Here is a 25,525-nt window from a genome sequence, read left to right as displayed (position 1 = left end):
CTATAGAGAATGTGTGGAGAATTTTGAAACGAAAAATGCGACAACAACAACCCCGTACTCGCTTAGTATCCTTAGTAGCCAAAACGTCTTTTAAGTGTGCTGAAAAGGAATGTCAACATTACATTCAAGTGGTAAATGCTTTACTGTCCCAACTTTTTTTGGAATGTGTTGCAGGCCTGAAATGCAGGAATGGATGTTTATTAATAAATGAAATGAAGTTGAGCCGATAAAACATGAAATATCTCAGGTTCATCCTGTCTGCAATCAAATAAAAGTCAAAGTAAATGCTGTCCCAACTTTTTCTGATTTGGGGTTGTAAAATCAAGATAAAAAACTAAAATATTCTGACTGCAGCCTTCATTCATCTTCATTTTCTTTCACTTCATGCATGCGTGCCGTGCCTGTAGGACAGCAGGTGTGTTTAAACAAGAACATTTAGTGCATGATCTATGTAACATACAAAATTTCCCACTATGTGCTTCGTCCAACATGAATCGGCATGTTGGAAAACAAACAAACAAACAAACAAACACAATAAAAATCTCCAACTTAGCCAATACAATGAATAGCAGCGAGTCTCCTTGAGCCATTAATTTCTGACACGTCTGTGTGAGGCTGTTACAATCCCAACCCAGCTGGTCTGCAATCCCAGAAAAAATGAAACAGTAAAAGGTGTGTGTCTGATGTTGCTGCAGTATTGACGGATGAATGCAAATTGGCACACGCTCGCAGGTGCATGTTTGAAGTCGGACGTCACAGCCTGGCATGAACATTGGCTATGATCTCAGGTGGCAGGTCTTTGATCGGTAGATCTTCACCCTCTAAGACGCGACCTCCTGCACTTTGGTCTGTGTTCTCACAACTACTCTGAGGAGATTCTGGAGGAGGCTGGTACAGCACACTTGCCAACATGAAGAACACGGTGCCCAAAACCTGAGAGGGAGGAAAAGATGGCCTGTATTTAGTGCCATAAGCTAGATCTTGTAGAAACTTGTAGCTGTAAACTTTTCAATTACTGAAGAGTGATAAATAGCCAATTTCTTTGTGAGGTCTATCAGTGTGGTAGAAACTGTTCACAAAAGAAGTCAAAATCAAGAAGTCAAGAAGTCACAGAGAACTTGTGATCTGAGACCAATACAAGATGATCGTAAAGGCACTGAACATCTTGGGTTAGTTTATTATAAAGAAGTACAAACATATACAGTGTATCACAAAAGTGAGTACACCCCTCACATTTCTGCAAATATTTCATTATATCTTTTCATGGGACAACACTATAGACATGAAACTTGGATATAACTTAGAGTAGTCAGTGTACAGCTTGTATAGCAGTGTAGATTTACTGTCTTCTGAAAATAACTCAACACACAGCCATTAATGTCTAAATGTCTGGCAACATAAGTGAGTACACCCCACAGTGAACATGTCCAAATTGTGCCCAAAGTGTCAATATTTTGTGTGACCACCATTATTATCCAGCACTGCCTTAACCCTCCTGGGCATGGAATTCACCAGAGCTGCACAGGTTGCTACTGGAATCCTCTTCCACTCCTCCATGATGACATCACGGAGCTGGTGGATGTTAGACACCTTGAACTCCTCCACCTTCCACTTGAGGATGCGCCACAGGTGCTCAATTGGGTTTAGTCCATCACCTTTACCTTCAGCTTCCTCAGCAAGGCAGTTGTCATCTTGGAGGTTGTGTTTGGGGTCGTTATCCTGTTGGAAAACTGCCATGAGGCCCAGTTTTCGAAGGGAGGGGATCATGCTCTGTTTCAGAATGTCACAGTACATGTTGGAATTCATGTTTCCCTCAATGAACTGCAGCTCCCCAGTGCCAGCAACACTCATGCAGCCCAAGACCATGATGCTACCACCACCATGCTTGACTGTAGGCAAGACACAGTTGTCTTGGTACTTCTCACCAGGGCGCCGCCACACATGCTGGACACCATCTGAGCCAAACAAGTTTATCTTGGTCTCGTCAGACCACAGGGCATTCCAGTAATCCATGTTCTTGGACTGCTTGTCTTCAGCAAATTGTTTGCTGGCTTTCTTGTGCGTCAGCTTCCTTCTGGGATGACGACCATGCAGACCGAGTTGATGCAGTGTGCGGCGTATGGTCTGAGCACTGACAGGCTGACCTCCCACGTCTTCAACCTCTGCAGCAATGCTGGCAGCACTCATGTGTCTATTTTTTAAAGCCAACCTCTGGATATGACGCCGAACACGTGGACTCAACTTCTTTGGTCGACCCTGGCGAAGCCTGTTCCGAGTGGAACCTGTCCTGGAAAACCGCTGTATGACCTTGGCCACCATGCTGTAGCTCAGTTTCAGGGTGTTAGCAATCCTCTTATAGCCCAGGCCATCTTTTTGGAGAGCAACAATTCTATTTCTCACATCCTCAGAGAGTTCTTTGCCATGAGGTGCCATGTTGAATATCCAGTGGCCAGTATGAGAGAATTGTACCCAAAACACCAAATTTAACAGCCCTGCTCCCCATTTACACCTGGGACCTTGACACATGACACCAGGGAGGGACAACGACACATTTGGGCACAATTTGGACATGTTCACTGTGGGGTGTACTCACTTATGTTGCCAGCTATTTAGACATTAATGGCTGTGTGTTGAGTTATTTTCAGAAGACAGTAAATCTGCACTGCTATACAAGCTGTACACTGACTACTCTAAATTATATCCAAGTTTCATGTCTATAGTGTTGTCCCATGAAAAGATATAATGAAATATTTGCAGAAATGTGAGGGGTGTACTCACTTTTGTGATACACTGTAGATTAAACTACAGCCACAATGCCTAGATCAGGAGGTGTCCCTTTCCAAACAAAGCTTAATCAAGCTTTAACTTGCAACAGGTAGTCTACAGATAGGTATCTAGACACATCTAAAAAATAATAAATAAAATTATAATACACATGGGCACAGTTTAAAGTGCCACAGGAAGGGATCTGAATACTTTAATAATTACTAATATAGTTTTTAGTTTTTAATTTCTAATAATTTTTACTCTAAAACTATAAAAACTTGTTTTCACTTTGACATTATGAGTGATTAAGTGTACAATGATGAGTAAAAATAAAGTAAAGGGGTCTAAACACTTTCTGAATTCATTATATATACAAATATATTTAAGTTTCAAAAGTTTGTCAAACATTTGCCAAAGATCTTAAAATGTGTAAGAAATTGAAGAACTCCTCCAAATCAACACTGGAGCAGTTTATAATTAAGAAAATATCTGTTCCCGAGTGACCCAGGTCCATCACACATCTGTAGCAGCCCTCAAAATTACTAAACACCACAGCTTCCCAACCAACCTCACATAATCAAATACCAAACAAAGGTCAAGCGTACATAGCAACTTTTTTTTGAGAAAGACTTGTCTGTACTTGGAAATATAAGCCAAGTAAAGGTAAGATCAGCCAGTGTGTTAGTGCGTGTTCAATGTGTAATGTTACCTTGTAGATGATGCCAGCGATGAGTGTATATTGGCTCATTGCAGAGTTCTGGTAAAGGTAACAGGATCCTTGTTCTCCGCACTGTTCCTGCCACAGCAGGCACGAGATGTCAATCACTGAGCCGAACGCGATCGGACCCGGGATGCCACCTGTAGTGCCACATAAGTGTGTGTTAATTAAAGTTCGGATGCTGGCCTTTTGAATGCAGTGTTTAGGTTAATTTAGAATAATAGTACATTTTGAACTATGGGTGGGTGACATGACTCCTCAATTAGACGTTTCCTATAACCATCTACCAGTCTCTGACAAACTGGGAGGAAGTTTTTCCCTCTTTTCCATGCAGAATTTCTTCAGCTGTGTGAGGTTTGAGGGGTTTCTTGCATGCACAGCCTGTTTGTATTCACCCCACAGCATCTCAATAGGATTAAGATCAGGGCTTGGACTTGGCCATTCCAGAACTCTCCATTTCTTTCTTTTGAGCCAGTCCTTGGTGGATTTACTGGAATGTTTTGGGTCGTTTATCCAAAGCGACTTACAGTTGTGACAGTATACAGTCTAAGCAATTGAGGGTTAAGGGCCTTGCTCAAGGGCCCAACAGTTGCAACCCGGCAGAGGTGAGGCTTGAACCGACAACCTTCTGATTACTAGTCCAGTACCTTAACCACTAGGCTACAGCTACATAATATATATATTTAAATAATCAGGTTTGCTCTGCCTTCATTTTGTATTTATTAACATGTACATTTATCATTTAAATAAATTTTGTGCATATTAATATAGTCAAAATAATAAATTATATGTTTCAGGAATAAACATCCATATCAGTAGGAGTCACTGTTAAAGCAGCAAGAAGGCCACACACTATCCAGCCTTCCCTCCCTCAGACATGGCCAGTTGTGTGTGTTGACCGGCGTTTGACTAATAGGCTAGCCTATTAGACCGCTGCACCCCCTTTGCTAGATTTAGCTATTTACACTGAAAAACTAGCTGGAACTAATAAACTGTAGCATACCAAGTGTTCGCACCACAATCCACTGGATGCCCAGTCCAAAAGATCTCTGGCTGTCAGGAACACACCTAAAGAAGAAATCAAAGAGCTTCAGGCACAGCTCTAATAAAGTGCTATAATTACATGTGTGGAACAAAGAACCAGTCTGTGTAAAGTGAACTGTACCGGAGTGTGGCAGTAAGAGCTGGGATGCTGCAGAGGAAAGTAAAGCAGATGATGATGAAGAAGAAGGTGAGGAAGGCTGGCATGTGGTTACAGGAGGAGCTACACTTTCCTGCTACAGCTATGCCATCCTCACCCCTGGACATGTTACCCACTATACAGCTACAGCCTGTGAACACCTAAACACACACAGAGAAAAACACTTTGATGCACATGAGAACAAAGGGTCTGAATACTTTAATACATATACAAAGATTTCAGTTTTTAATTTGTAATTTTTTAACTCTAAATATTATGGCCTAGTCCACACAATAATGGATTATTTTAAGTTTAAAATGTGACCTGACATTTCAATATGAATAATTATGGATTTTCTTAGTGATTTTTCTTATTAGAAGGTTCATTGTTCTGGCTTGAAACTGATTCAGTGACTCAGATTTAGCAGGTAGAAGTTCCTCCACAAGGGGGAGCTATAAGCTCAGCTTTAATGTGTTTTACATTAATGAGACTGTACTTCATTTACAACTTTTTAAAATCCAGGGTGCATTCATGTTAAATTCCTTCCATTCAAGTGACCAGTCAAATAAAATACTATCATAATAACTATAATAAAATATTAAAAATGTATTTATAAGAATAGTTTTCCTGTATTGTTAAAAAAAAAAGCCTTTTAGTGCACAACTATGAAAAATAGAATTCACATCCTTATTACATGGTAGTTGGCTATTTATGAAAAACTGGCTATTTATAAACGCGAGTCGGACTCGTTTCAAATGACTCTGACTCAACTCATGACTCGCAAAAAATGACCTGTAAACAACAAAAGTTTCTAGCATCAGTATGTGTTACGTGTGACAATTAACCCGCTTTGGTCGCCTTAACCCGCAACGCACGCAATGGGTAAATGTTACAGCCAGCTTCCGGCGTAGTGATGAAGCGTCGCTCCCTACTCCCTACACAGTTTGAAGTTCACTTCATTTGAACATTTTCGTTACCTTTGGAAAAGTGGGAATACCTTACGTAGTGCACTTCATAGGAACAACTGGGTGAATGGAATGCTCTGACAGAATTGGCACTAATAGTTGAAAGACCAATTTCTGAACCAATCAAACCTTCTGATTAAAATTTTTAGTAAGTAATGCTGTTATTTGCATTTATTCAGTTTGCATCACACAGATGATGTGTCAATGAAACGCTTGATTGGCTTTCTAATGAGTTCGTGTTTTACTTCACAACCGGGAAAAGTTTGGAGGTTTTTAATTATAAGCACATTTACAAAATAACGGATTATATTCCTAATTGGACACACGCTTATAAATTTAATAGCATCTGGAAGAACATAAGCTAAGGTAAGCAGTGGTTATGATTTTTTTTTGCTGTGTTCTGGATTTTGGCCGCTGTGCCATGATTTATCGCGCGTTTTTGTTTTGCCATGAAAACTAAACGTATCAGTTTAAGCTTTTAACTGGTACCTTCTTGTTACAGAAATTACATTCATTTGCACAATGACTAGGAAACTAAAGACACTAAGTAAAACAGTAAAATACAGTTGCTAATCTGTTGTTGTTTTTATCTGAAATTACAGATTATTTGTTTATTTCTACGCTACATTTCCAATATATGTTTTGTGTATATTATATTGACTCGGACTCTAGTCTAAAGACTCGTGACTTGACTCGGACTCGTATTTTGTGACTCGTGAACATCTCTGGTGTCATATATCATGTCTCTATTGGCTTATTTTAACACTCATTCTAGTTAATACAAAAAAAAAAAGAGTAAACACCACATCATGAAGTCCCCAGATGCCACTTTGAGAACCAATAATCTACATCATCATACATGAGCACTGCTGACTGTGTGGCTTGTCTGCAGTACCTGTTTCTCTGCGTGTCTGTGCGTACGGTTAACAGCACTGCAGCCAGCATGGCAGGGGGAGTAGTACATAATACCATCAGCTCCACACACTGGGTTATACAGTTCCTTCACACAGTGACATCCTGCATTACAGCCTACTGTCAGATTTCCTTCTACAACAGACCTGAAACACAGACAGTAAGAGAGACAGATGAAAAAGATGAGTGTGTAATTAGCCCACATGTTCTGAGATCGAGTGAACCTGTTGACAGAGTGATATAAAATACATAAAATAATATAAAATACAGTTTTAGATCCTGGTGTTATTTTATTTGTAGGAAATTCATACTTAAAAGCTGCTAAGGCCTCACAGTTATTATAACAGTGACTTTTGGAATGTTTACATATACACTGATAAGCCAAAACATTGTGTCCATCCTCCAGAAATGTAAATGGAAACACATTTGTATCCAGTGTCACTATTGGGGATATATTACATGGTAAAATTAAATTATATAATAAATCCAGGAGATATCGGCAGGCATAAAGGCCTCTGTGACTGTAATATGGGCTAAACCAATAAAGCCAGATAACTGGGTTGGGATAACTGGGATATTTTTGGTTGGTGGACTATTCTCAGTCCAGCAGTGACAGTGAGGTGTTTAAAAACTTCATCAGCGCTGCTGTGTCTTATCCACTCATACCAGCACAACAGCATGAGAGGGGGCTAACAAAGCATGTAGAGAAACAGATGGACTACAGTCAGTAATTGTAGAACTACAAGGTGCTTCTGTTGGGTAAGTAAAGCTGATAAAATGGACAGTGAGTATAGAAACAAGAAGGTGGTTTTAATGTTATATATATATATATACACACAGTATATACAGTGGGGTCAAAAAGTATTTAGTCAGCCACTGATTGTGCAGGTTCTCCTACTTAGAAAGATGAGAGAGGTCTGTAATTTTCATCATAGGTACACTTCAACTATGGGAGACAAAATGAGAAAAAAAAATCCAGGAAATCACATTGTAGGATTTTTTAAGAATTTATTTGTAAATTATGGTGGAAAATAAGTATTTGGTCAATAACAAACAAGCAAGATTTCTGGCTCTCACAGACCTGTAACTTCTTCTTTAAGAAGCTCTTCTGTCCTCCACTCGTTACCTGTATTAATGGCACCTGTTTGACCTCGTTATCTGTATAAAAGACACCTGTCCACAGCCTCAAACAGTCAGACTCCAAACTCAACCATGGCCAAGACCAAAGAGCTGTCGAAGGACACCAGGAAGAAAATTGTAGACCTGCACCAGGCTGGGAAGAGTGAATCTACAATAGGCAAGCAGGTTGGTGTGAATAAATCAACTGTGGGAGCAATTGTAAGAAAATGGAAGACATACAAGACCACTGATAATCTCCCTCGATCTCATCCCGTGTGGTCAAAATGATCATGAGAACGGTGAGCAAAAATCCCAGAACTACACGGAGGGACCTGATGAATGACCTGCAGAGAGCTGGGACCAAAGTAACAAAGGCTACCATCAGTAACACACTACGCCGAGAGGGACTCAAATCCTGCAGTGCCAGGCGTGTCCCCCTGCTTAAGCCAGTACATGTCCAGGCCCGTCTGAAGTTTGCCAGAGAGCATATAGATGATCCAGAAGAGGATTGGGAGAATATCATGTGGTCAGATCAAACCAAAATGGAACTTTTTGGTAAAAACTCAACTCGTCGTGTTTGGAGGAAGAAGAAGAAGCATGGGGGTGGAAACATCATGCTTTGGGGCTGTTTTTCTGCAAAGGGGACAGGACGACTGATCCGTGTTAAGGGAAGAATTAACGGGGCCATGTATCGTGAGATTTTAAGCCAAAACCTCCTTCCATCAGTGAGAGCATTGAAGATGGAACATGGCTGGGTCTTCCAGCATGACAATGATTCCAAACACACCGCTCGGGCAACGAAGGAGTGGCTCCGTAAAAAGCATTTCAAGGTCCTGGAGTGGCCTAGCCAGTCTCCAGACCTCAACCCCATAGAAAATTTGTGGAGTCCGTGTTGCCCAGCGACAGCCCCAAAACATCACTGCTCTAGAGGAGATCTGCATGGAGGAATGGGCCAAAATACCAGCTACAGTGTGTGCAAACCTGGTGAAGACTTACAGGAAACGTTTGACCTCTGTCATTGCCAACAAAGGTTATGTTACAAAGTATTGAGCTGAACTTTTGTTATTGACCAAATACTTATTTTCCACCATAATTTACAAATAAATTCTTTAAAAATCCTACAATGTGATTTCCTGGATTTTTCTCATCATTTTGTCTCTCATAGTTGAAGTGTACCTATGATGAAAATTACAGACCTCTCTCAACTTTCTAAGTAGGAGAACCTGCACAATCAGTGGCTGACTAAATACTTTTTGGCCCCACTGTAAATATAGATAGATATATATATCCAGCTGATGCATCGTCCACATCAATGTATTAAAGCTAGCTTTATAACCTAGATATAATACAGTTAATTAACCAATAAAAAATGTCATTTATATAAGATGAGCATTTTTCATTTGTGACACTTTCAAACACATGGTTAAATGAAGACCTGGTGATGCTTCACGACTGGGCATAGAAAAAAATATATATAAGAAGGCCTGTAGAGAATGTCATACCTGCTGCTGTTGCCATGGAGCTGAGTGTATAAGGAGCTGGTGTGCTGATAGCTGCCGTGGTAAGGTCCAGTCACTCCGGCCATGGGCACATTAGGGCAGTGCAGAAAAAAAACAAAAATAGCAACCAGGCTCACCAGGGCACACAGCATGCAGAAGCGAATGATGCCACGGCAGCGCAGGTTCAGCTTCTTCACAATGTAACCACCCAGGAAGGTGCCACCTCCGCCAGCAGGAACCACCATGTAGCCTTAGGGAAAAGATTGTGTGTGTGTGTGAGCATGTGATGCATCTCAATGCAGGGCCTAATGTATCACCCTGGCTGTCTTAAAAAAAAATACTTTAAATGCTATATTCACATAAAATCTGTGAATAAAATCAATAACAGGTCAGTGTGACCACCTTACCGAACCAAGTGGCTGCCTCAGAGGCACTGAGGCTGAACTGAGACTCCAGGAACTTGGGCCCAAATGTGGACATGCCAGCTATGAGAGTGGCTTCTGTAGCACCAGCCAGACACAGGAAAATAAATGTGGGGTTTTTAAACAGGAGCAAAACTGACCTGAAGAGAGGGAGAGAGAGAGAAAGAGTCCTGGAATGGTCACATGACTCCTAAAATGAAACACTATGACAGCCGGATGGTTATTTCTATTAACACGTTAATAATTTCATTTAAACCAGACCTCTTTCTATCCACTTTGCACCAACATGTGAGTATAAAGTATAAATGAATGGATCCAGAGTCTATACATATACAGTAGACCCTTGAGTTACGAACGGTGTACCATACGAACATTTCTGGTTACGAACGATCTTTTTCAACTTAATGTACGTACAAATTTCAGATTACAAACAGAAATTCGCAAAACACGTGACGTCACGAACAAGTTGACTCCAACCGTCTCTCTCTCTCTCTCTCTCTCTCTCTCTCTCTCTCTCTCTCTCTCTCTCTCTCTCTCTCTCTCTCTCTCTCTCTCTATATATATATATATATATACAGTATATACTGTATATACAGTGAGCGAACATTCGGACAGCGGACGGTGTTTTTTTATATTTTTTTAAATTCAATATTAAAATGTCCCCAAAGAATGTGCAGAGGAAGCGCAGTGCTGAGAAAATGAAAAAAATCGCTATTTGTTGTGTTGAATAATTACTCCTGCCAGTAGATATCACTGTGTATCAGACAGAGGGGACAGTGAGTGAGAGAGAAGAAGGAATTCAGCTCAGTAAAGTATTCTTTCTTTCATGCAATTACACCTACAAAATACAACACTACTGAAATAAAGAAGGAAATAATAGAGAAATATGAGAGTTGTTGTTTCTAGTAGATAAATTTTATATAAAAAAGAAGGAAATGTATTATGGTGTATGGTACAGCACACGTACTGTACTGAAATGTGGTGTGTTTTTATGTACAGTACTACTGTTTATTATTGTTTATTATTGTTTATTACAGTAATGTCTATTCTATAATTTAAGATTAAGGGAATATACTTGTATTTATAACAAAAAAAGACCATTTAAGACATTAAAAAGGTTAGGTAAGGGGGGGTTTGGGAGGTCTGGCACAGATTAATTCTATTTACATTATTTCTTATGGGAAAAATAGATTTAACTAATGAACATTCTGACTTAAGAACAGCCCATAGGAACCAATTAAATTCGTAAGTCAAGGGTCTACTGTAATGTCATAATTTTATCCCAATAAGGCAGACATCTGTCCAACGTGCTCCAGCTTATTAAGCAAAAAGTATGTTTTAATAACAGAAAAATAAACACGTCACGTTAACAATAGACCAAGTGGATGTTCAACAGTGCTTCTGAGGCAATGTTCTTTGAGAAGACTACTTGACAAAACTGTGCAATGCTGGGTTTGGATTAAAAAAAAAAACCCTATTTAAACCCTATTTAAACTGTGAAGTATAGTGGCGGGAGAGTCAAGGTTTGGAGGTCACAGGGCAGACACACACACACACACACACACATTGACTTAAAGGGCAATTCAGTGTCTCCAATTAACCTGACTGCATGTTTTTGGACTGTGGGAAAAAACCCACACAGACACAGGGGGAACATGCAAACTCCACACAGAAAGGACCCGGACCTCCCCACCTGGGGATCGAACCCAGGACCTTCTTGCTGTGAGGCGACAGTGCTACCCACCTATTTAAATGGGGGAAAATGTAAAATAGAAGCATTTTACTAGACATCTCCAACTTTTGGACTTCTCTGTACAATCTGTATATTGGGCGGCACAGTGGCTTAGTGGGTAGCACTGTCGCCTCACAGCAAGAAGATCCTGGGTTCGATCCCCAGGTGAGGCGGTCCGGGTCCTTTCTGTGTGGAGTTTGCATGTTCTCCCCGTGTCCGTGTGGGTTTACTCCGGGAGCTCCGGTTTCCTCCTACAGTCCAAAGACATGCAAATGAGGTGAATTGGAGATACAAAATTGTGCATGACTGTGTTTGATATAACCCTGTGAACTGATGAACCTTGTGTAATGAGTAACTACCGTTCCTGTCATGAATGTAACCAAAGAGTAAAACATGACGTTAAACCCTAATAAACAAACAATAAACAAACAATCTGTATATTAAATCAGGATAGTGGTAGCTCAGTGGTCAAGGTTCAGGACTAATAATCAGAAGGTCACTGGTTCAAGCCCCACATCTGCTGGATTACCACAGTTGGGTCCTTGAGCAAGACCCCTAACCCTCAACTGCTTGGACTGTATATGGTCGCAATACTAAGTCGCTTTGGATAAATGCAAGTGCTGTAAATGTAAAATGTAAATCAACATCTCAAACTCTTTCCTTACTTATCTGTTTGTTTAAACAGTAGGTAAAGCTGATTTTCCATTTTGATACCAAAATGATTGGGGCAACATGGTGAAACAGCAGGCAGAGTGCATGTCACTGGATTATTTAACTGGATTATATGGCAATGAAAGCTTTGTACATTTTTGTAGATTGTAACAAAGCAAGCAAATGTTACACACCAAGTTCAATACACTCAGTTCTTTTTATTTTATTCATAAGCAGCCCAGAGAATTACATAAAGCCAAAAATGAAAGGAACTGAGCCAGAAAGTGTTTTTAAACCTAACCAAACAATTTCATATCTCAGTACTTCTATTGTGCTTCAACATCTGCTCTCAGTGTGTGGTTTCATTCTCTGCTACACTGTCCGTTTTTGTTTCCTTCTTCATTAAAACTGTGTACTTCTTTATTTGACCTTTACCCTTTTGTTTATTCTAATCACAAAATCACTAAATGTTGCTAGGCACTAATGGAACCAATTCTAGCTAGAGCCGTTTACCAAAAATCCTGGCTTCATGAAGTACCATTAGAGTGAAAACTAATAACTAATAACTAATAACTACTCTCATCGTTTGTCAAGATGGATCTTGACTGGATCTTTCAGAGCAGCACTGATTAAAAACATCCACATGTACAGAGAAAAACAAAGTTTGATGACCTCAGAACCAAGTTTTTTTTAACGGCCATTCTGGTCCACTGCAGTAAAAGCTTTTTAATGCAGCAGTAAAGCAAAAATATCCACTCACTGAGCACTTTATTAGGAACACCCATCTGATATGAACATACATTGGTTATTACACCTACTATATAGATGAGCTTTGTTGGTATGCAATTAGCAAATCTGTTAGGTACACCTTGTACAGCACTTATTAATTAAAAGGGACCCCCAGAGGACACCCACTTGGCCAGATGTTATTAGGGTGGTGAACCACTCAGCACACTGCAATGACACAAGTTTGGTAATCACATGGTACTGTGTGTACCTGTATAAGTGTAGCGGCTGCAGCTTTATTGTTGGCATTGTTAAACACCACAGTGTCAATGTTAGGAGGAGAATAGTGCTTTAACCAAAAATATTTAAGACATAGTCTAGAGTGTTTGGTGCTTTTATAAAAGGCTAGAGGAAGATTAACACACTAAACAAAGTGCTAAAAGGGTATGTGTGAGAAAGAAGAAGTATCATCTGGACAGTGTGGTTACAGGGATCATTTCTATTGATGAATGGGATACGCCGGATGCCAAAGTTTACAGAAAAACCTTTTTTTTTTAAATGAATTTTTCTCCCCATTTTTCTCCAGATTTAGCGCACTCAGTTCTTGTCTTCCGCTGCTGAGAGACACCAGATCGCATCCAGAGAGAGCACGCCGCCGCCCATGCCTTTTTCACACGTGTACAGCCCTCCTCTTCTCGCCCGTGCTTTCTTTCACGAACGTCTCTTCTGCCAATCAGGGTCCTTACACAGCGTATGAAGACCCACCCACACATAGTCCGGCCCCCACCCTGCAGATACGGTCGCCAATTAGTATCTGCTGCAGGCACTGCCAATTATGCCCGCCAGATGGCGCCCAGCCGGCCGGTGGCAACACCAAGCTTCGAACTGGGCGCACAGAGCTGTATGGTTTCAGTTCTGGGGGTCTGGGGTATGGGCAGTCTAGTGCTCTCATGTTCTGTCCCACCTGCTCACCTGGTTTGGAATATGATATGTCGGGTCATCTGGCTGTGTGAGTTTCAGCCCTCTAGAATCAGGACTGTCCACCCTGGCTTTAGACAAAGGTGCAGAACTTGGGAATCAGGGCCATAGAGATTTGTGTTGATCAGGGCAGATGTTGTTCTGCCTCTCACAAATGATTATAGAGGTTTGTTAAGGTGAGGAGTGTTCCAAGAGAGCCCGCATGGCTGTCGTACCTCCTAGTTCTCACTTATTTCAGCACAATTTTATGACATAATAGGACATAATCTACTGCACGTATTGTACATTATAGCACTTATTATATTTCTGCTTATTTCAGCTTACTATAGTAACATTACATTAATAATTATAGGAAACTGTAACTACTTGTTCTTCTTCCTCGGCCTTTGTCCGGTTCGGTTGCGGGGTCGGCTCTCGGTGGATTGTGATCTGCATTATTGATTTGGCACAATTTTTACGCCGGATGCCCTTCCTGACACAACCCTCCCTATTTTATCCGGGCTTGGGACCGGCACTACAATGCACTGTGTTTGTGCATCTAGCGGCTGGGTATCTATAGGACAATTCAGTGTTTCCAATTAGCCTTGTGGCATGTTTTTGGACTGTGGGAGGAAACCGGAGCACCCGGAGGAAACCCACGTGGACACGGGGAGAACAAGCAAACTCTGCACAGAAAGGACCCGGATCTCCCCACCTGGGGATCGAACCCAGGACCTTCTTGCTGTGAGGCGACAGTGCTACCCACTTAGCCACCGTGCCACCCTCGAAAATGTAACTACTGAACGCTAGAATAAAAATAAGAGTACACAGATAGCATACACTTTTCCTAATTTTTAGTGTTAGGTTGAGCTTCTTTTACTCCCTGTACCTTCCCTTAATTTACTGTACCTGGGCATGTCCTTTACCGTCTTGCCAAACTGAGGATCAGAGGCTGTCACCTGACTGCCATCCTTTAGCTGATGAGCTTCAGACACACGCATGGCCATATAGCGTTGAGAGCCTGTGTATGTGAGAGACAAGTTGGTATTTAGTATTTAGTACTGGTTGTTTATTTAAATCATATGTGTAATTGCTTACATGCTGTAACTAGCATTGGCATGCAATTAAAGGTAATTTACAGGGTTAGTTTTTACACCTACACGAACAACGATTGGCTGTTGTTCAAGGGCAGGGTGCCAGAGGGGACCTCATAACTGATGCAATTACGCCCTCTGCTGGCTGATTAATGGTGCCTGTACAGGGTGTAACTCTCCGTACACAAAGCCGATCCACATATGAACTCACTTTGTGCAGGTGAAAGATGCAGTCAGCTACTGCGCACTTGTTGGAGGGGGCGTGTGCCAGTCTCGGCACAAAAAAAGAAGATTGGATAGGGTTTCTCATTGCCTTGGCAACATCAACTCCCACTGCCTGGTCTAAGCACCGGTGTAAGTAAAGAGGAACACAGGATCTCATTGTGATCCTCTTTTTACTCCATCCGGCCGGCTGGTGTAAAGAAATAGCTGGTGACTTCACAAATGTCAGAGGAGGCAGGCGCTAGTGTGTGACCCTTCTCAACCAGAAGCCAGCAAGGGTGTAATGCCAGCCATCAGAGTGGACAGGAGTATAACAAAATAAAAACTGCTGTACCTGGTAACTGCCGTGGGTAGCCAAGAATGGGCAAAGCAATAATGAGAGCGGCAGCTCCTCCTGCCAGGAAGCCGATCCACCATGCACCAACCCATAATGGGTTTTCCGGAGTCAGAGTGGTTCTGAAAGATAAAAAAAAAAAAGTCTTTTAAATTACAGCTGAACACAAATCATTGTTTTTTTCTTTTATTGTTTAGTAATTAAACAAAACTATTAGATAACTTGCCAAAATGATTGGCATCTTCTCAAAATTGTAAGGTATGATGCTCCAGTATTATAATAATAATAATAATAATAATAACAATAATAATTTGTTAATCTGTAATGGAAGTACTGAGAAGAATAAGATCATTAAAAGAATTCACACTGATGCATACATGAATTCCCTAACAATGTAATCATGTAAAATAAATTTACAATTTTTATAGGCAATCTGCATGCTAAATAAACAAATCTGATCATTATTGTTATTATTACTATTATTATTATTATTAGGATTATTATTATTATTATTAATATTATTATTATTATTATTACTATTATTATTATTATTACTATTATTATTATTATTATTATTATTACTATTATCATTATTATTATTACTATTATTATTATTATTACTATAATTATTATTATTATTATTATTATTACTATTATCATTATTATTATCACTATTATTATTATTACTACTATTATTATTACTATTATTATTATTACTATTACTATTATTATTATTATTACTATTATTACTATTATTATTATTGCTATTATTATTATTATTATTATTACTATTACTATTATTATTATTACTACTATTATTATTATTATTATTATTATTATTACTACTACTATTATTATTATTATAATTATTATTATTACTACTACTACTATTATTATTATTATTACTACTACTTTTATTATTATTATTATTACTATTATCATTATTATTATTACTATTATTATTATTATTATTACTTTTATTATTATTATTACTAATCTTATTATTATTGGAAACATGATGATGTCATGATTAAAGAAGACTTAGTGAAAAACTATGCAAACAAATAGTTTCTCCACCCATATTTGCAAGGAATTTAGGGATTTTACCATCTACAGTCCATAATAGTATTAAAAGATTCCAGCAAAATTAGTACATAAAGTGCAAAGCCAAAAACCTTTGATCCCTCACTGCATTAAAGAACATCGTGATTTGTAAGAAATATGTTCACATGGGCTCAAAACAACTTCAGAAAACCTTTGTTAGTAAACACGGCTCATCACTGCACATACAAATTGTTGTTGTTGTTGAATTGGGGTTTTATTCATTGAGCTCTTCATTTTGATTAAGGCTGCAGTAGATACAGAGGTGGAAATACACATGAGATAGGGAGCCAGTCCATTAAGTAGATCATATGCTCACCTATCTAATTCTTATCAATATTATTACTTAATATTATTACTACTAGTACAATTACTGACTGTAGTCCATCTGTTTCTCTGCATGCTTTCTTAGCCCCCTTCATGCTGTTCTTCAATGGTCAGGACTCTCCCAGGACCACCACAGAGCAGGTATTATTTAGGTGGTGGATCATTCTCAGCACAGCAGTGACACAAACATGGTGGTGGTGTGTTAGTGTGTGTTGTGCTGATATAAGTGGATAAGACACAGCAGCAGTCCCTGCTGGACTGAGAATAGTCCACCAACCAAAAATATCCAGCCAACAGTGCCCTGTGGGTAGCGTCCTGTGTCCACTGATGAAGATCTATAAGATGACCGACTCAAACAGCAGCAACAGATGAGTGATCGTCTCTGACTTTACATCTACAAGGTGGACCAACTAGGTAGGAGTGTCTAATAGAGTGAATGGTGAGTGGACACTGTATTTGAAAACTCTGATCCACTCATACCAGCACAACACACTAACACACCACCACCATGTCAGTGTCACTGCAGTGCTGAGAATGATCCACCACCCAAATAATACCTACTCTGTAGTGGTCCTGGGAGAGTCCTGACCATTGAAGAACAGGGTGAAAGCAGTGAAACAAGTATGTAGAGAAACAGATGGACTACAGTCAGTAATTGTAGAACTACAAAGTGCTTTTATATGGTAAGTGGAGCTGATAAAATGGACAGTGAGTGTAGAAACAAGGAGGTGGTTTAATGTTATGGCTGAAGAAAATACTGCTGATTGTTTCTAACAAGTCGCATGATGAACTCAGAGACCCTCTGCTCGCACTGACCCCTGATCAAAAGACTCACGTTTGGTCGATCTCTGTGTATATGTTGAGGAAGAAGCCGCCCAGCAGATACCCAGCTGCCGGACCCACAATGGCCGCTGTATAGAAGATTCCTGGAAAAAAGGAGAAATGTTAGCTTAGTGTGTTAGAATGTTGGATCAAAGTCTTTTGATGCTTTACTCCTTTGTTTTGGGGCATGTACATCCGTGTTATATTTTGGATGTGTGTAGTAATTGTGCCAGAATGCTTTTATAGCCTTGATGGTGGTGAGCGGGGTGCAGCACAATTACAGGACGTTTTATTGAAGTTTGAGGTGGAAACCAGTGGAGCTTGTAGATAACGGTTCAATAAATGGGCTACTGAGTGCTGTCTTGATTGAGAAAGGCAAAATTACAAAGCTCACTGAAAATCTTTAATGATCCATACAGATGTGCTTTTTCAACGTTATTAAAAATTAGTTTATTCCCAGAGTTCATAACTTCGGAGCAGAGATGTTCACACAAAATACGAGTCCGAGCCAAGTCACGAGTCTTTAGGCTAGAGTCCGAGCCAAGTCACGAGTCTTTAGGCTAGAGTCCGAGTCAAGTCACGAGTCTTTAGGCTAGAGTCCGAGCCAAGTCACGAGTCTTTAGGCTAGAGTCCGAGCCAAGTCACGAGTCTTTAGGCTAGAGTCCGAGCCAAGTCACGAGTCTTTAGGCTAGAGTCCGAGTCAAGTCACGAGTCAATATAATCTACACAAAACATATATTGGAAATGTAGCGTAGAAATAAACAAATATGTAAGTTCAGATAAAAACAACAACAGATTAGCGACTGTATTTTGCTGTTTTACTTCGTGCCTTTACTTTCCTAGTCATTGTACAAATGAATGTAATTTCCATAACAAGAAGGTACCAGTTAAAAGCTTAAACTGATACGTTTTTTGTTTTCATTGCAAAACAAAAGTGTGCGATAAATCACAGCACAGCGGCCAAAATCCTAAACACAGCAAAAAAAATCATAACCACGGCTTACCTTAGCTTATGTTCTTCCAGATGCTACTAAATTTATAACCGTGTGTTGTCCCATTAGGAATATAATCCGTTATTTTGAAAATGTGCTTGTAATTTAAAACCTCCAAACTTTTCCCGGTTGTGAAGTAAAACACGAACTCATTAGAAAGCCAATCAAGCGTTTCACTGACACATCATCTGTGTGACGCAAACTGAATAAATGCAAATAACAGCATTTCTTACTCAAAATTAAAATCAGAAGGACTGATTGGTCTTTCAACCATTAGCGCCAATTCTGTAGGAGCGTTCCATTCACCCCAGTTGTTGCTGTGAAGCGCACTCAGGGGTATTCCACCATTTTAAGTGAGATTCCAATCCAAAGGTAACAAAAATGCCCACATGAAGTGAACTTCAAACTGTGTAGGGAGTAGGGGTTTCGAATACATTGTATCGAATCTCAGCTCTGTCTTACGACTGGGCTGGGCGGCAGCATGAACAACGATTGGCTGTTGTTCAGGGTTAGGGGTAAAAAGTCGCATCATAGGTTCTCATAACTGGTGCAACTGCGGCCCCTGCTGGCTGACTGATGGCGCCTGTACAGGGCTGAGGAATAATGCTGATGGGGGTGTGGCCTTCCGTATACAGTGCCCGTCGGTGTATGAACTCGACTCGTGCAGGTGAAAAATTCAGTCTGTACTGACTGTACATGCCGGAGGGGGCGTATGTCAGTTGAGAGGCATCCTCAGTCAGCGGTGAAGGGTCAAATAAGTATAGAGGACGCATTCAGGGTAAATGGACACGACTAGATTAGGGGAGAAAATTGGGGGAAAAAAGTGGGAAAAATTACTTCAACACTACGCCGGAAGCTGGCTGTAATATTTACCTGTTGCGTGTGTTGCGGGTTAAGACAGCTGGAGCATTATTAGAGAGTAGAAAATGTATAATAATAGTAGTTATTATATGTATATATATATATATATATATATATATATATATATATATATATATATATTTATTTATATATATATTATTTTCACACTTAACTAATGTTAACACATGCTGATGCTAGGAACTCTTGTTGTTCACAAGTCATTTGAACAGTTGAGTCAAGAGTCATTTGAAACGAGTCCAAGTCGAGTCTAAAGTCGACTTACGTGCAACTTGGACTCATCTCTGTTTCGGAGCACCCATTCTTACACAAGACCTGTTTTTACACACCATTTACAGAAAATGCACTTACTCACAGGTCACAACAGACCACAGCACATTTTGAAACTCTACTTTTATAAATACTCGTTGTAAAATTGGCTAATCTTTTTCATAACACCACCAACACCCATCTGCAACAACACAGTATCTTAAAAAATGCATTCACTCAAAGGTCACAGTGCACCACAGCACATCCCTTTTGAGAAGGTTAAACAAAGAATCCTGTCATACAAACTACGCTATATTGCCAAAAGTATTCGCTCGTCTGCCTTCACACGCATATGAACTTGAGTGACGTCCCATTCTTAATCCATAGGGTTTAATATGATGTCGGTCCACCCTTCGCATGTCTATAACAGCTTCAACTCTTTTGGGAAGGCTTTTCACAAGGTTTAGGAGTGGGTTTGTAGGAATGTTTGACCATTCTTCTGAAGGCGCATTTGTGAGGTCAGACACTGATGTTGGACGAGAAGGCATGGCTCACATTCTCCGCTCTAATTCATCCCATAGGTGTTCTATCGGGTTGAGGTCAGGACTCTGTCCAGGCCAGTCAAGTTCTTCCACACCAAACTCGCTCATCCATGTCTTTATGGACCTTGCTTTGTGCACTGGTGCACAGTCATGTTGGAACAGGAAGAGGCCATCCCCAAACTGTTCCCAAAAAGAGTTTCTTTCACTAGAACTATGGGGCCGAGCCCAACTCCTGAAAAACAACCTCACACCATAATCCCCCCTCCACCAAACTTTACACTTGGCACAATGCAGTTAGACACGTACCGTTCTCCTGGCAACCGCCAAACCCAGACTCGGCCATCGGATTGCCAGCGGAGAAGCGTGATTCGTCATTGCAGAACCAATCAGACCTTCTGATTTTAATTTTTAGTAAGAAATGCTGTTATTTGCATTTATTTAGTTTGCAACGTTACACAGATGAACCACGTGAAACACTTGATTAGCGTTTGGAGGTTTTTAATTATACACACATTTACAAAATAACGGATTATATTCCTAATGGAACAACACACGCTTATAAATTTAATAGAATCTGGAGGAACATAAGCTAAGCAGTGGTTATGATTTTTTTTGCTGTGTTTTGGAATTTGGCCGCTGTGCCGTGATTTATCGTGCACTTTTGTTTTGCAATGAAAACAAAACGTGTCAGTTTAAGCTTTTAACTGGTACCTTCTTGTTACAGAAATTACATTCATTTGTACAATGACTAGGAAAGTAAAGGCACGAAGTAAAACAGCAAAATACAGTCACTAATCTGTTGTTGTTTTTTATCTGAACATACATATTATTTGTTTATTTCTACGCTACATTTTCAATATATGTTTTGTGTATATTATATTAACTCGTGACTTGTCAGACTCTACACTAAAGACTTGAGACATGACTGACTCTAACCTAAAGACTTGAGACATGACTCTGACTCTAACATAAAGACTCGTGACTTGACTCTGACTCTAACCTAAAGACTCGTGACTTGACTCTGACTCTAGCCTAAAGACACGTGACTTGACTCAGACTTGTATTTTGTCACTTGTGAACATCTCTGCTCCCAAACAATTCTGTGGATGCGGGAGGGAAAAACTTTTTGGAAAACCCTCATGTTTTGATTACCAAAATCATCCATCTAGTAATCCCCATTTGACATAATGCCGGCCAGCTACTAGGAATATCATCATCACTGAAAATAAAAGCAACAGCAAACACATTTTTATTTTAACCCCTGGTTTTAACCAGACACGAGCTTTTCACTCACCAATATAAACGGGTGCATAGTTGGACTTGACGTTCTCATCCAGGTAAGTGACCCCGAGCGTGTACAGGGGTGTTGCTCCAACTCCATGCAGAAACTGACCCAGCATGAAGATGAAGCGGTATGAGGAAAGTCCACTTCCACTACTGCTCTGGCAGGACTCTGTGTTATTGTCCGAGCACAGCCCAGTACGATCCTGTATCCTTGCCTGGTAGGGCGGGGTGGTGAAGTGCGGCAGGGCGAACACCAGAGAGCCGACGGCCATAATGAGAACTCCCCAGCCAAGCCAGCGGGGCTTGTGGCCCGTCCCGCCGAAATAGCTCACGAATGCCAGGCACAAGCAGGCAGCAATGTCATAGGAACTTGCAATTAGTCCGGCCTATAACAAAAGTGTTAAAAAAATACACTGTCAGTTCGGAATAAATGCCAAAATTAATGAAAAGGTCATTTGTAGTAAAACAGTGTTTTGCAACAATCAAAGTGAGTTTCATGGAGAAAGAAGAAAGCCCACTGTTAAATATCAAATATTTTGCTGGGTTATCAGGCTGTGTTTGGTTCCTTGAGTTTTGTTGCTGACGTTCTGACTCTCACATACGATCACTCAGGTTTGTTGATGTTGGGGAAGGTGAGCACTAATGTGGTTCTGGTTCTTCCTTTAAGCTATCCTGTTATAATTACAGTTGTAGGCAGATGTAACCTAGCGGTTAAGGTACTGGACTAGTAATCAGAAAGTTGCTGGTTCAAGCCCCTTCACTGCCAGGTTGCTGCTGTTGGGCCCTTGAGCAAGGCCCTTAACCCTCAATTGCTCAGACTGTATACTGTTCCACTACTGTGAATCGCTTTGGATAACGGCGTCTACTAAATGCTGAAAGTGACTCATGATTTTTAATTCAATATTTCAACTACATAATTTCTTATTTAGTCCCATGATGGTCCTGATGCGTACTGTCCCACATACCTGTGGCAGAATCCTGTGTAATTAAGGACGCCATACATGGCGCACATCATGGAAATCTGCTGTGACTGCACCCACCCTCCCTAGACCTTATTCTATTACCACCTGAGCCAAACTCATTATTCGTCTTATTGATGATCATTTTTTAATTTATTCTATTTCCATCTACATCTGTTTATCCCCAAGGTTTATTCCTCTAGGCTGCCCATGGAGGATGAGTCAGTTTCGAGTCTAGTTCCTCTCAAACTTTCTTCCACATCATATTTATAAGTATTTATCATAGACCAGATGATAAATTTTGAATAATTTCAAGATTTTGAATAATTTTTGCGGGAATTCTTGCCTATTCAATCAAAGGCCTGGCTCTCAGTCGGCTTCCCAATTTATCTGAATGGTTTTAACCTCCCGAGACCCGAGCTTTGATTTTTTCAATGCATTTTTTCTATTCCTTTTGTTTTTAACCTTATTAGTTGGGTGGCACGGTGGCTCAGTGGGTAGCACTGTCGCACACTGTCACAGCAAGAAGGTCCTGGGTTCGATCCCCAGATGGGGCGGTCCGGGTCCTTTCTCTGTGGAGTTTGCATGTTGTCGTGTGGGTTTCCCCCGGGTGCTCTGATTTCCTCCCACAGTCCAAAGATATGCAAGTGAGGTTAATTGGAGCCACTGAATTGTCCATGACTGTGTTTGATATAACCTGAATCTTGTGTAATGAGTAACTACCGTTTCTGTCATGAATGTAACCAAAGTGTAAAACATAATGTTAAAATCTTAATAAAGAAACAAACAAACTTTATTAGTTTTCTAGTACTTTTGCTACCACTAGATGGCAGACAAAAGTGTCCACTAATGGGGACAATCGGTCTAAGTTTAGCAGGTCAAGGAATAAGGCATAACATAGCCAAAATGTAATGTCCTCATAAGTGACCGCAGGGTCTCAAGAGGTTAAATAGCACTGAGGCAAGAGCTCTGAAGTTTCTTTCACTCTAAACCATGTCTTTATGGACCTTGATTTGTGCTCAAAATCAAACTGGAACAGCAAGGGGCCTTTCCCAAACTGTTTGTTTATATAATTGATTTAATATAGTGATACGAAAAGGGTGTCCACATTATTTCTGCTATTTTTCTTTCTATTCATTTATGCATTTTCTTCCATTTTTCTTTCGATTTTTGCGTAGTCAACTTGTCTTCCGCTGCTGGGGATCCCCGATTGCATTCGAGGAAGGTATATTTCCTGCTCACGCCCCTCTATCTGCTAATCAGGGTCCTTGGACAGCGTTTGAAGACCCCACCCACATAGTCCGGTCTTCCCACCCTAGCAGACACGGTAGCTAATTACAGTCCGCTGCAGGCACTGTCAGTTATGCCCCCTAGATGACGCCCAGCCAACCGGTGGCAACGGTGAGTTTCAAACCAAGGAGTTTAGAATCTCAACGCTGATGTGCTAGCGGCAAATCCCACTGCGCCACCTGAAATACTTTAGTTGTAATTACAAAATTTAAGACCAACCTGGTAGCTGCGCAGATCAAAGCGCCTCTCGATGGACGTGATGACGGTATTGATGAAGCCGTTGACGATCATGCCTTGGAGGAAGGAGGCCACACACAGAAAGAAGAGCACCCAGCGTGGTGTGTTGAAGATCTGGATGCAGCGAGGGGTCAAAGCCCCCCATCCGCACAGGTTCTCAGTGTCCGATGGCAAAAAATTAACCCCCACCGGCGTCTCGGGGTGATCGACGGTCCTGATAGGGGCATCTCCTGCAGGGCTGCAGAGGGCAGAGCCAATGGGCGTGTTAACCGGTGACTCCACCGGGCTGGGCGAGTCCAAACTGAAGCCCACGGCAACATCCTGCAAGTCCAAGAGTTCCTGCTTGGAGCTGAAGGAACTGTCATTGTTAAGCATGTGGGGCATGGCCCCCGACGAGACAGGTGGGAATTGCAAAGGGTGTACTTTCGGAAGTTCTCTATCCGATGGCTGCTTCTGCCAGGCACGGTTTGGAGATATTTAGGTGTTCTGGAGGTAGAAAGAAGTCATTCTGAAATGTAAAAGAAGACTTTATATTACAAAAATGACAAGATTTAACAAAAAGAGTGTGTCCTAGTGAGCTCTCTACATAGACGACATTTTACGTCATCCTACGCTCCCAAAAAGAAGGCTGTCTAAATTCTAAGATACACTATATTGCCAAAAGTATTCACTCACTCATCCAAATCATTGAATTCAGGTGTTGCAATCACTTTCATACGGTGGCCGAGAAGTGCAAAACAAATTTACATTTCAGAAAACAAAATTACAAAAAAACAAAAACAAATTTACAACGAAAGCAAAAACAAAGTGCTTGGGTACCCAGTGTTTGTAAATTTGTTTGGGCATATGTAAAAGTGTTTCAGCACTTGTAAATTTGTTTTCGGCATATGTAATTTTGTTTTCTAAAATGTAAATTTGTTTTGCACTTCTCGGCCGCACATTTCTGACGGAAAGGGTAGGTACAATAAACCGGAAGTGCGTGTTGCTTACCTGCTGTCAATCAAACTGTTTGTCAGCGGTAAAGTGAACGGAGTTTGTGATGGTAACGATAAACAAGGTTTTGTCTAGTTTGTGGAAATCATTTTACCCAGTTGACCCGCTATTGTTTTTCTTGTGGAAAGTTATTAGATAGTTTGTGCAGATGTTTAGACGTGGCGTGTGCATCTCTATCTACCGTCCGCTCTTCTAAACATCTAAGGAGTTCCCACAAGGAAAACAAAAGCGAAATAATGAAAATAATTAACACAAAATGGACAAAACATTGTTTATTACAGACGGAACATTTGATACTTACACACCTTACACAGTCATGAGAACAAAGGTTTTATTAATGGTGTTTAACATTTATTATTTTCATTCTTTATAATAATAAGTCAGAACCATATTTTAGGCAAAACAACGCACTCTGCCCACGGTGCTACTCATACAGCGGTGTATTACACAGGTTATATTGCGCACACACCACGTTACTAAGAATAAAAGTGAACACTACTTAATTCCCACAGTAGCCGCAGTTTCCTTCTGTTTTATACACATCACACTGTCT

The 25,525-nt window shown here is 40.5% G+C and overlaps 1 protein-coding gene across 1 annotated transcript; it reads right to left on the bottom strand.

Moving 5' to 3' along the window:
• Positions 1-753: 753 nt before the first annotated feature.
• On the bottom strand, positions 754-24,363 carry slco4a1 (solute carrier organic anion transporter family, member 4A1). Its single transcript, XM_063015854.1, has 12 exons — positions 23,962-24,363; positions 21,504-21,879; positions 17,561-17,651; positions 15,298-15,419; positions 14,557-14,668; positions 9,567-9,721; positions 9,176-9,409; positions 6,525-6,673; positions 4,650-4,825; positions 4,488-4,552; positions 3,476-3,624; positions 754-933 (listed from the first exon to the last, which is right to left on the bottom strand). Exons 1-12 carry the CDS (start codon positions 24,361-24,363, stop codon positions 754-756), a joined length of 2,211 nt encoding a protein of 736 aa, XP_062871924.1.
• Positions 24,364-25,525: the final 1,162 nt, after the last annotated feature.

The sequence above is a fragment of the Trichomycterus rosablanca genome, chromosome 19 (assembly GCF_030014385.1).
Source record: "Trichomycterus rosablanca isolate fTriRos1 chromosome 19, fTriRos1.hap1, whole genome shotgun sequence".
In the NCBI taxonomy this organism is placed as follows: domain Eukaryota; kingdom Metazoa; phylum Chordata; class Actinopteri; order Siluriformes; family Trichomycteridae; genus Trichomycterus; species Trichomycterus rosablanca.
This window is presented reverse-complemented; position numbering and strand designations above follow the sequence as displayed.

What these genes read in the sequence shown, in the direction of transcription:
- slco4a1 (XM_063015854.1), bottom strand. Translation starts at nt 24,363, where the DNA reads ATGCCCCACATGCTTAACAATGACAGTTCCTTCAGCTCCAAGCAGGAA. An exon ending in CTACCCACGGCAGTTACCAG is followed by an intron (nt 14,669 to 15,297) that starts GTACAGCAGTTT and finishes TCACATACACAG; the next exon opens with GCTCTCAACGCTATATGGCC. An exon ending in CTTATACACTCAGCTCCATG is followed by an intron (nt 6,674 to 9,175) that starts GCAACAGCAGCA and finishes CTGTTGTAGAAG; the next exon opens with GAAATCTGACAGTAGGCTGT.